This window comes from Colias eurytheme, chromosome 16 (assembly GCF_061535395.1).
Source record: "Colias eurytheme isolate Ceu_HAF_F1 chromosome 16, ilColEury1 Martin Lab GWU primary, whole genome shotgun sequence".
Classification (NCBI taxonomy): Eukaryota; Metazoa; Arthropoda; class Insecta; order Lepidoptera; family Pieridae; genus Colias; species Colias eurytheme.
Genome location: NC_142995.1, coordinates 6,068,489 through 6,081,476, shown reverse-complemented (window position 1 = coordinate 6,081,476; position 12,988 = coordinate 6,068,489). Strand labels below are relative to the sequence as shown.

Sequence of the window (12,988 nt, the reverse complement as noted above, 5' to 3'; positions counted from 1 at the left end):
AGTCGTCATATGTCTAAGTGTGACTCACAGATTATGGCTCTGGATAATATTCTCAAGATGACCTCGAAATAAGAACAAGAAGACAATTATTATAATTTGTCACCAAATACTGCACGCTACGAGTTAAATTTTAAACAATTATGTTATTATTTACATTGAGATTTTTATAAGTTAGATAGGTATTTGCGATTGGATTGCAAGCTTGTATAAAACGAATAAAGTATGCAAGAAATGTTACACTTTATTGTGATTATTATGCATAGCGGGTAGAATACTTTACAAACAATATACATACCTATAGATTCTCGGGTCAGTGTGCGGACAGTAGCTGCAAAAGTTAAACGCAGGCACACATAATTATAGCAAACGGCCGGGGGGAATCCCGAACATTATCCAAAGCTTTTAAATTCTTATAAAAAATAGAAGATAATATCTACATTCTACACAATTTGCAGTGCGTGTACGTAGGGCATTGACCAACTCCTTGTTGCTATAATTATTGCTCTATAATTCAAAGCGAGACAGCGAGTTCCTCGCAAGAGGAGGATTCAGAGCATAATTTATAAAATGTTGAACTGGAACGATACAGAACACTAATCTTCTTACATTTACTTATATCCTTTTAAATTAATTTCTTAAAATTCGATCGAACTACGTACCTAGTTAAATAGCTACATCGCGATATTGTATTGTTTTATATGGTTACAAATAACCATATTTTTACTTGGTATCAAAAGTTATGTTTTTTTCTTCACAAAAAAGCTATAGTAAATGTTTAAAGCAATATTAAACAATAATCACGCCTTATAGCACTCAGGAGGTCATTGTACCTTGACGTTTTTTGGGTAATAAGTATGAGCAGGATAAATAAACCATTGTAGCTTGATGTGGAATTGATTTTGATTTATAGATTTCTGATTCGAAATCAAGTTAACAATTTTTTATGCGCAGCAAGGTTTACATAATTACAATTTTAAGTACATATTATTATAAAATGTTTTATTGTCAAGTACATAACAGATACAGGAAGAATAATAACACGCCCTGAGAATACGCCATTGTAATTACAGCAATAGAAAACAGTACACCTACACAAAAAGCATTGTTCATATTTATAGGTAGACATCGGATTATATGCACTAACAAAATGCCAAAATATGCATGCAAATATGCACTAAAAAAGGCCGAAATATGTACTAAAAACGACTGATATGCCTAAAATATGCACAATACAAAATCAAAAAACCTTTATTATTTTTGTATATTTTAATCAAAGATTGTACAAAAACAGTGAAATTTTCTTAAAATTAAGTATCTACCTATAGTTTTTGTGCCAATATACAATAGGCATGACGAAAGATTTTCAAAACCTCTTCCATAATGTATGTATACGTTTATTAAACAAGAAAAACCCTATATTTCGCTAATATACTTAAATTTAACGAAGATAAAAGCCATTTTTCAAAAAATATTTATTAACTGTGCTAAAACAGCTCACAGGTGTCATGGCGTAGGCGTGACGTCACTCTTACGTAAATACGTAGTTATCTGTATGCATAGCGAAGTAAAATTAAACAAATATTTAATTATAAAGTGTTATAGAATCTAATTTCAGTTTATAAGTGGTGTGCAGTATTGCAATGTGAATCTACATAAAAATAATACCCAAAAAAGTGTTAGTAATTGTTTAAAGTGAGAAAATAATATGAAATGATTGTATAAATTTGACGCAGAGAAACCCGAACCACATATTCGTGAATTCGCAATTATATTTCTGTTCTGAGTCGATAAAGCATACGTGAAAAAATAGAAAATAAATAAAAATGCGTATTCTCAGCATATTCATAACAACAAAATACACCTGCCGCGAAGTTGTTGTGAGTTGTTTACGTAGACGTGACGTCACGCGTGTTTCAGTCAAAATGGCCGACTGCAGAATTTCAACGTTTTATTTTATTGATAATCTCATTAATCTAAATGTTTTTAATATTTCTAAGTCACTATTTTTAATTTATATATTATACATTTTCCCTTAAAAACACTAATTCGAACATTTATGGATACTGTCGTCATGCCTAATGAGCGCAAATTTGTGACGTTTGTCACCCGCGAGCCCAGTGTTAGACCTTTCCGGGCTAAATCTAGCCCTTTTTTTTGGATTCAACCCGTGTTTTAAGTTTTTAGCCCCAATAGGGTAATCTAGCCCTATTTTGAATGGCTCAAAATTTACTTAAAATGGAGAGAGAGGAAATTTTACCATGCCAAAATAGGGTTTGTTTACTCGCTGAGCGTTCTGATTGGCTAATAAAGGTTAGTCAACCAATCAAAACTCCCGCTACTTAACGAAATATGCACAATTGAGGAAAAAGGTTAAAATATGCACTAACGCCGAAATTAGAGAGTTTTATGCATTTGCATATGCAAATATGCAAATGCATATAATCCGATGTCTATTTATAGGTATTTAACGATAGAGGCTGCACATAAACATCAATGTAATAAAGTTATTATTTCTTTTTTTCCCTGGCAGTGTAACAAAATATTCTGTCAACCTTATCCACACAGATTTTTTTTAGTTGGTTTTTATTGTCCTGATCTACTTTTTTTTGGGCTGTTAAATCCTTTGACGTGGTGTGGATTACATTTATATCAGTTGTGATTGTTATTGAATCAACTGAATCACGTTTTGTTCTCACTTCAATATCATCGATATTTTCTAGGGCGATAGGGTTCTCAACAGCTGTAGGGTTCCCGTCAGGTGCTTTTCTAATAGTCGTTGTTTTCTTATTATCATTTAACTCTTTCTTGGACGTTTTAGGTGGAGATGATCTAAGTTTTGGAAAATCTGTTTTATCAGGTATATCGTCGTTAGCCGGTGGACGTCGGGGAGGATTAAACGGGCCCGCTTAATAACCGCATTCTAATCTATTGTTACGGATACGACAACCGTTCCCCATATCCTTAATTTCTTCGATTTTTGGTTCACCTTTGTTCTTGTTGTATCCACAAATCTTCCTATCATTAATGTATCTACATTGTGTAAGATCATAATCGTATCCTTGACATGTTTTTTTGGGTACTCCTTCAGTAGGTTTATCATTATTACGTAGTGCTGGAGCTGTTAGCCAATCATCAGATGTATTGTCTGTTGGAGTGTCTTCAGATTTGAATGAATTTTGACTTTCATATATCAATGGATCATAAAGTACTGGTCCTATTTTAGGGGCACACGACATACTAACAATCATGTTAATAACTATTAGCAGTCTCTACAACAAATTTAGTTTAATTTAGTAGGTATCTAATTTACAGAGCTAAGCCAAATAGCAAATAATTGAATTATGAAACACGGTAATTTAATGAAAATCATTGTATTATTTATATAAATTGCGTTACTAATGTATCGCGATGGAAATATTTATCAGTCTTTGCCCTTACCGGCGTCAATTTAGACATTTTTATCCACTCATGCACTTGAATTTCATTAATCATGTGGTAAAAAGCAGCCATAAATCCTTTCTTTATGTTTAGGTAATCAAAATATGTACACTTGCGTAAAAAAATGCAGCATACCTACCATTCGAATATAAATTATTACTTGTCATGTTTGTTATTTCGTTATTCTTGCTGATAAAAGCAACAATTTGGAATTACAGAAGTGAATGATTATTATCTCTTCAATGTTTTGTTACAGAGATCAATAACGTTTAAAGCAATGAAAAGGTTAGTATAGTGCAGTACATAGTTACCTAAAAATGAGAAGCTAGGCCTTGTAACTAATTTCCCTGTAACAAAGGAGTTTTTTTACTTCAGTTAGCGTTTAGCTACTATTATGTATTCTGTGCTTCAGTTAACCTTATTGCATAGCCATGAATGACAATTCCCAATAAAAGTCAAATATTTCAAGTGACAAAAGATCTTTGTACATAGTAGCACCTAGCACTATGCATGTGACTATGCACTATATTCACAGATCTACTAGATCTGTGACTATATTTATGTTTCAAGACACCGTCAAATACTGTTATACCCCTTGTCCCTGACCAGTCCCTGACATATCACTTTACAGTGTCAATGATTTATATGAAATATTGTAAATGAACAATTGATTTAATTTTAACAATGTGTAACGATGAAGAAGAAAATTGTAAGTAGCCGCCTTTAAAGATCAATAAATTGTTCATTAATGATATCAGATTTTTATGGGGTGTATATTGTAAACAACGTATCATATAAACCTAAATGCTAGATGAAGTGTAACTTGCATGATAAAAATGAAAAATAAGAAACAAGTTAAAACTAAGGTACTGCTTGCCTCATAACCACCAAGAAATTGATGACAGGAATCCAAAGGAAGAAAAAGGGTCAAAAGAAACCAAAAAAGAAGAAGAAGCTAACGTGTTGCCAAAGATGCAGGCGTAGGATTTGCAAATGGATTTATAGAAGGTTCAAACGATGCTTTAAGAAACAGATTTTCGGTATTCCTGATCCACAATTAGAAGATTACGAAGTTGCGGGTATTAATTTAGGTGATGTTAGGGACAAATTCACTAAAAATAAAGACACAAAATCCATTAAATCGGAAACAAAATCCAAGAAAAGTATTTCTGTGAAAAAACCTTCAGTAATAACTATTTATAGAAATAGAAAGAAGTCAACAGCAAGTGTACCATTCAAAGAAAAGCTTATTAACGAATTCGATAATGTGACTTTGATAAAACCGAATATCAGCAAATTAAAGTCGTATGTTGATGATTTTAAAGAAAGAAACTTATACATTGGCTTGTCCAAAGATTCATTGCTTAATTTAAATAAAAGCAAAAAAGAATATTTTAGTAAGAAAGCAGAGGAATATGAAAAGAAACATGGATACAATTCGTATATAGATCTCAAATTACTTGAAAATTTGGATAAGAGTGAACTTATGAAAAAACTTTCAGTTACTTCATCAAAACATGATGTAGTAAGGGACATGCTGAGTGACTACAAAAAGAAAAAGTTTTCAATAACTGGATTGTTCAGTAAATCGAAAGTTGACATAAACAAATTAGATAAAAGAGATATTCAAAAATTGCTGCAAGAATATAAAAATCGAAAGAAGCGTTACTCCTACGTAAAGCAATCTAAAATTAAGCAGTTTAAATCAGATTTGAGGGCGAAAATTGCTCAAATTGATTGACAAACACATAAAATAAATATTTTATTCATAAAAAAATGACAAAAAACTAATTTGTACCTAACAGTACTATTGATTAAATTTTAATTAAAAACTTGTATTTCTTTGATTCGTGATAAGAGCAATGTTCACACGAACAAGTGCATTCAAATACATAATGGTAAAATAATTTGCATTTTTTTATGTTATCGGCCAATTAAGAAAGTAAATTAAATTTTCAGCTATTTACAAAAGTAATTGAAGTATTGAGTTGCACATGCCACGACCATCATCTTGAACCAGTAACAATTCCCGATGCACATTTAAAATTTAAAGACGAAGATGTTACAGATACTACAATTAAAGTGCGACACAGAAAAAGATGTTGTCCCTATAATTTCGATGGCAAATTTTGCAGAGCTATCGGTGATAGAGTGCTATGTGGTTACAACATAAATGTGGGAACACCTCGTAGCGTTGACAAGGTGGTGAATTTACAAAATGGGTGCATAATCCGTGGCGGGCGCTTAGAATGTGGTTATTTAGAGCCCCCTTATACCAATTCAAGGAGACCACCAGGTTCGGACTATGTTGGTGCTGTTTATGATAACAATGATGCCAATTATGTAGTAGACAACGAAGTTAAGCCTGTGAATGAAGTGAAAGATGAAAAACAAAAATTATCCTTGAAAAAAACGACGCCAACTTATCAAGGCTCTACTCGGTGTATAGAAATAAAGGATCGAATAGTTTGTCGCAAAGTTTAATATCTACTTGGTAACTGTTTAACTTATAAACAACCTATGAAATAAAAATATCATATCTGTTGGAATTATAGTTTGCAACATTTATTTATCAGGTGCAATAAAATATCCTGTGTAGGTAACTATCACATAATATTTTTTTTGTTTATTTCTCTATCTAGTTGCAGATTTAAATACATTTTTATAAGGAGCAATGTAGTTATATTCCTCTTACGAGAACTTTAGAGTTTCCTTTCTATAATATATGGATATAGAAAGGAAACAACAACAAACTACAAAGCAGGGAAATAAATATCTCCTGTGGTTTAATTATTGTTGATTTCTCAAAAAGGTTGCTGGTCGTTTATTTATCACGTAGGTTGTCTTAGAATATTTATAAAATAATATTTATAAAAAAATTTAAGTTATTTTAATAAATTTTTAATTAAGTTATTTGGATTATACAGGGTGACTGGTAATTCGACGTGATCCTTCAAAGGGTTATACTAGAGGTCATTTGCAAAAAATTAAGTCCAGTCCATTTTCTGCCTTTTTACCAAAAACAATTAATTATGAAAAAACTACTACACTGTTAACATTCAATTGATATTTTTTTGAAAGCCGAAGAATGAGCGATCAGTTTAAAAAAAAAATGCCCAAAACTTGCATCACCTCAAAAAGAAAAGGGTCATAGCTCAATAACCATCCATTTTTGACCCCTGGTTAGCTGGACTTAATTTGTTGAAAATGACCTCTAGTATAACCCCTTTGAAGGATCACGTCGAATTACCAGTCACCCTATGTTAGCGATGTAAAGCTTTACATATTATCTTTTCTCTTGGTAGAACTAATTGCAACTGGAAATTGAAATTTAAATGGAATTGTAAAAAAAGCAGTCTAACAATGTCTGACAATCGTTATATAGGCATGTTATTTTAAATTTAGAAGATTCAGGAGAACTTAGAAGTTTATCATAGTTTTTTTCTTAAATAAACTTCTTTGCATTATATTATAATGTAGGCACGTAGTTCAGTAGGTATAAAAATATATCTGGGAAGGTAGTTAGGTACAAGTTAAAGAAAACAAACATTTTTAATATTAGCCTCATTAGCCTATCTTTATTTATAACACTAATATAAATATAAATATTTTTGGCATTATTTACTAATATTAAATCTAAACTTGTAAGAAAGAAAATGGTAGTATGTACATACATCTATGACCTACTGACACTAATAACGGTGTTTCCTATTATTTGTTTTTGTTGGCGCAAGTGTACAATAATTTTCTTTACATAGGAATTAATGATATTTAGAAACACACAGGGTCCGTGGATAAAATGCATCATGGTATGAAATATCATCGTAAACTTTCAAGATTCAATATCTTGAAAGTTTACGAATTAACATGGAATGGTCGCGGTCTAGTAATAGACTAGACCGCGACTACCTCTTTCTATATTTCTCTCTTGGCTCATAATATTGGCATAGTTTCCTTAATAGTTAGCTGTCTTTTATTTTCTTTCAACTAAATAGTCCAATGCGTCTATCCCGCCTTCCAAACTGGGAGGTCCATCATCAGCTAGAAGACTAAATATCTCCTTCATGATCCTTGAATCTGCATCATCTTTTGGGTAAAGGTAGTCCAGAATGCGAGTTATGGACTCTGAAAAGCCTCTTTGCTGAGATTCCTCTCCTCCTAACATCCTTTGAATAAAACCATTCAAGACATTTCCCGAACTTGTTGCGAAGATTGTAAAGAGCACGAACAGAATAATGAATCTGGTTCTCATTTTTCTGAAAATGAAAGAACATAGTTAATAAATTACATAATGATGAATAAATGAGCATGTATTATGAAGGTATTATAACTATATCTAAACTCGGTTATTCTGGTCGTTAATGTAATTTAACTGTAGAAAGTAGAGTCTGGTTTAAATTAAGAAACAAGATTTTTATCTTTAATGCGTCTACAAGTTATATAATATCACAAAATATTCTTGTGTGATTTCCATAAAATTATAGGTCTATTTTGGTAATCGTGTTTGATTTGTATTGTATATGCGATGATTTAATTTAATTTCTTTAATTAATACATCTATACTAATATTATAAAGCTGAAGAGTTTGTTTGTTTGTTTGAACGCGCTAGTCTCAGGAACTACTAATTTGAAAAATTCTTTCGGTGTTAGATAGCCCATTCATCGAGGAAGGCTTCAGGATATAATATATTATCATCACGCTAAGACCAACAGGAGCTGAGCATTGCGAGTGAAACTGCGGAGCACAGCTAGTAGATATAACAATATAAAATCCCTGTTTATAAACATTATTTGTATCAAGTTGTTACAACTGAAAAGTAGATAATACTTAGTGTATCTCTTGAGGGAAACATATAATATCAAGTATCTATAAAATTCTAAAATCTGCTCCAATATGAAGTTCAAAAATAAAAATAAAGTATTAAGATTTACGATAAAACAAATGATTTCAATATCCAATTAACGAACTCATGAAAATATATATTCCTTAACGTTTTATAAGTAAAAAAATAGTATAAGATATACTTACTTTAAATTTAGTCCGCACTATCACTTATAAAATTACTCCACTCGCGTGCATATTAAATACTACAGTTTGGCCATTCACATATTCACGATAATTGTAAAGAAGTGCTTGTATCCTTATTCACGACTGCAATAAGACATGCGACTACTCGAGTGCCGGACACTACCCCACTCTCCTACACAGTCGAAGTAATGAATTATGCAACTAAAGCAAACGCTTTTTCTTTCCATGATTATATTTTAATTATTGATTGTTATAGCTGTGAAGGCAACGGTAGTTAATGATCTTGAATTCATGCAGGAAAATTATTTGATCCTAACCTTCCCTTCGTTTTTTTTTATATTCCGTTCGGGTAATTCCTTCCAAATGTGAGCTATACTTTTAATTCGAAGCTCTCTCTATTTAATTTAAATCTCAAATTTAAACCAGATTCCTCCGTTTTTTATGTAAATTACCCAGACTATTTACCAATTTTTAAGGAAATATATTGTAAGAAAATTTTATCTTTGTTGTGCCCATTTAGAAGTACTACATAGGAGGCTTTCTTTTTACCTAAATATATTTGTTTGATATATTTTACAAGTTTCACTCTGTGTACACAACGGTTTTTAATATTCCAAGCGTGATTGCCGAACCAGTCATTTCACTTTCGTATAGGTGTATTTTCTCTAAGTATTCGTTGGCTTGTTACGAAATAAATGAAGCGATTATATCAAATGATTATTAAAAAAAAAATAGGTTTAATATTTTCTTACAATTTTCAATGAAAGTTAAAAAGCTTATTGAAGTGAAACTTCTTTATCGGGGGTGGACAAAAATTTTGTGTAACATTTTTGCGTTACGCCGCGCGCGTGACATTTTTGCGTTACGCCGTACTCGTGACTATATACATTATACATGTTATATTAAAGTGATCAGCAAAATCAAAGGGTTTGTTTTAATTCTAATTCCAGTGAATTTCTAAAAAAAGTAAATAAGTAATTACATCTATTTTTCTAATACTTAGGTGTAATAATGGTATTTATTTTTCTAAGTTATTTATGATTAACCTCACTTTTTGATTGTATTTTTCAATACACTAACACGTGGGTGGAATTATGGTATCAATTTTTTCTAATACTTGAATGTTGATTGTGGTATTTATTTTTCTAAAATTGTATTTAAAGTTAACCTCAGTTTTTGATTGAATTTTTTAAAACACCAACACGTGGGCGAGATCATGTTATTTATTTTTCAAGTTATTTAAGCTTAACCTCTGTCATAATATGTATATACTATGTGCGTCATTATTTCTGACTGTTTCGAGATTTCGACATTAGGAATTTATATTTATTACCTCTATTGTTCGAACAAAAATAAGTTACCGCCTTTAAGAACTTGCCGACAATGTAAGTACAGTATTGTTTCTTAGAAAACATTTTAGGAGTATACGATAATAAATCTATGACTCACGTTAACACGTGTTTGCTTGATTGGTGTTCAATTATGATTTTGTGAATTCAATATTTATAAGAATAAACCTCAAACTCTTTATGTCCAATCAAAATCCGCCTAAGTCGAAATCCTTTATAAGTTGAAAACTCTATATAACTCGAATTTTTTGGCGTCTCCCTTGGTCTTTTGAACTACCGCACGAGCTGAGCGAGCGAAGCGAGCGAGTCGCGGCAGTGGCCGGCGTAAATATTCAAATAGGTAGCGAGGAGCGAAGCGACGAGCATCTTAGGTTAACTTTTGAACTACCGCACGAGCCGAGCGAGCGAAGCGAGCGAGTTGCAGTAGCGGCCGGTGTAAATATTTAAATAGGTAGCGAGGAGCAAAGCGACGAGCATCTTAGGTTAACTTTTGATTTTTGAACTACCGCACGAGCCGAGCGAGCGAAGCGAGCGAGTTGCAGCAGCGGCTGGTGTAAATATTTAAATAGGTAGCAAGGAGCGAAACGACGAGCGTGTTAGACTAACGTATTTCTGTAATATTGTATACAAGCTGTGCCGCGCGGTTTCACCCGCGTGGCTATGCTCCTGTTGGTCTTAGCGTGATAATATATAGCCTATATTACTCGTGGATAATGTAGCTTTCGAATGGTGAAAGAATTTTTAAAATCGGTCCAGTAGTTTATGAGCCTATTCATTACAATCAATCAAACAAACAAACAAACAAAGATTTCCTCTTTATAATATTACTGTAGATAGTAAATTATTTTTTGAAAAATAAGGTCATAAAGAAGTTTCACTTCTTACGTGTGTACTCTAGTACACGCACACATTTTTTTTATTTCTAAATACAAGTATCTACTTAGTTGAATACAATCCAAATAAGGTATTTATACACACGCAACTATTAATGTTTTGTAATTTGAAAAAAAAAATCCATTGAATAAGATGACAGTGAATGCTATAAACTATAATATAGAATGCATGCTTTTAATATTAATGACTAAATTACATGTGGGTGTAAGTTATTATAACATTTTTAGATTGAAATCCTGGAAAAGAATACTCTTCTTATTGATAATTGTCATTTGCAAGGTAGGTGCTATTTGCGTGTTGTCGAGGACTGTTTATAATTAGAGTTAATCACGAAACAAGTAGAAGGCACAGGGAGAAATTTTATTATTTAAACCAACTGAATAGATCACTATCATTCATAGTTCGAAACGTATCTGAATAAGGAGATCGTTAATAATGATTCAACTTTTTAAAGTAAATACTTATAGATTTTTATACAATTCATTCAAATTAATTAAAATATAACAATAATTTTGATAATTCATTGCATTATTTTTGTTTCAGGTTGTAGTGTTCTTCTTGGTTGTTTATCAGTGCCGCCTAGTCAACAGCAAAAAATATTTTAAGATACTGACACTTGAAAAGGAACCTGGACATGAACATGAAGTACTTCTGTACCATTATAAACCGATATCGTTTATCAAGGAAACAATAACACCTTTTGGGACATTTAGCTATAAACATTCTGTTGAGAAAAGAGATTTACACAAACGCAAAACAAGAGAAATTGAAGATTTAATAGAGATGCCAAATGTTGCCATCAAGGAGGAGCTAAAGCCTATTTTAGAAGAAAAAGTTGCTTTTTCAAGTATACCTACTGATATAATATTAACTCGTATGGAATTTTATAAAGGAAAGCCATTGCTACACACCATTTCGATGCCTGCTAGCCTTGAACACGAGTTGCAACATGATCAACACGTAGAAGCATCTTTAATTGAAACTGAAGGCATAAATGAGAAGGCCATACCTGAGCCTGTTCCTTTGAGTACTCCAGAGCATTCCTCTGACATACCAGATAAAAGTAATGAGTTAATAGGGGATCAAAATAGTGTGGCGACAAATATTGATTTAAATACCGAAGTTGAGAAAATTAGTTCAAAAACTGAAGAAAAGTCTGAAGACAAACATGAAAATGAAATAACTCTTGACGAGAAAACAACAAATACAAACTCAGGAGATACAAAAGTAGATGATAAAGAAAGTTCTCAAGTGGAAGAAATCAGTCCCGAAGCAGAAATTAAGCCCGATTCAGAAGTAAAAAAAAATTTAGAAGAAAATCAAGAAAATGAAATATCTCCAGAAACCAGTTTAGAAATAAAGGGAAAGTCAGAAGATTTAAAATCAAATACAGAAAATAATGAAGAAGGAAATTCAAAAGTAGATGATATCAGTTCATTAACAGATGTGAAATCAGAAGATGCAAAAGTATCTGAAGAACATCATGAAGTTGAGAAAGAAGCTGCCGAACAAAAGTCTCTAAATGAACATTCTGATTCAGGGGTTTTAGATAACAGAGACATAGAAACGGAAGCGACACAGGATATTAACAAAAATGTAGAACTAGTTGCCCCTATTAAATCAGAAGACCTTAGTTCAAAGTCCACCGAAGAAGTTTCACATACCGTAAAACCTGAAGAAATTCTACCTCTTCCAGTCAGCCCCTTACCAGTACCGGTATATATTCCTTTCTATACAGAAATAAGAAACCCACAACCAATTATTCAGCCCGTGGTAAATATACCACCTGAAGCTCCCGCAGAAGTACATGAAGTAGTGAGTGTTGTTCCACCTGTAGTGGTAATAACGGAAAAAAAAGTTATATTGCCCCCACCACCGCCTCCCCCTGTTCAAACTATCGAAACCGTAATTGAAACTGAAGAAAGGCCAAGTTTGTTTTCGAGAGGATCACGTTTTATGCTCAATTTTAGTTCTCGTATTCTTAAAAAATTATTACGATTCGTATCAAGTGCCCGTACTCGACTACATCTAGATCCAGCTGATGAATAATCAATTGTAAAGTTAGTTTTAAAATATTTTATGTAATAATTAATTATTTATTAAATTATGAATAGTTATATTTATTCAAGTAAAATATTATTGTATATAGGTATGTGTGTTGTTTACAAAACTTTTACCTCAAAATAAAGCTTTTAAATATAAAAAGTTAATTAGGTTAATTTTATTAAGCATGTATCTTGTATATAAGATTATTCTTTAAAGATTTTCAAAAATACAC

At 31.9% G+C, this 12,988-nt stretch overlaps 1 protein-coding gene and 1 long non-coding RNA gene across 3 annotated transcripts; one reads left to right on the top strand and one right to left on the bottom strand.

Moving 5' to 3' along the window:
• Positions 1 to 7,364: 7,364 nt before the first annotated feature.
• On the bottom strand, positions 7,365 to 8,627 carry LOC149901843 (uncharacterized). The gene is made up of 2 exons (XR_016457615.1): positions 8,468 to 8,627; positions 7,365 to 7,694 (listed from the first exon to the last, which is right to left on the bottom strand). It is a non-coding gene; the product is annotated as an uncharacterized LOC149901843 (long non-coding RNA).
• A 98-nt stretch (positions 8,628 to 8,725) lies between these two features.
• LOC149901842 (uncharacterized) lies at positions 8,726 to 12,769 on the top strand. 2 transcript variants are annotated; one of them, XR_016457583.1, is made up of 2 exons: positions 8,726 to 8,832; positions 11,254 to 11,386. XR_016457583.1 is itself a non-coding variant. In XM_090110566.1 (2 exons), exons 1-2 carry the CDS (start codon positions 11,146 to 11,148, stop codon positions 12,757 to 12,759), a joined length of 1,524 nt encoding a protein of 507 aa, XP_089966692.1. In that variant the 5' UTR covers positions 11,086 to 11,145; the 3' UTR covers positions 12,760 to 12,769. The 2 variants fall into 2 exon arrangements, 1 of the variants encoding a protein (XP_089966692.1); XM_090110566.1 differs by lacking the exon at positions 8,726 to 8,832 and adding an exon at positions 11,086 to 11,163 and having other exon boundaries at positions 11,254 to 12,769.
• The last annotated feature ends 219 nt before the right edge of the window (positions 12,770 to 12,988 follow it).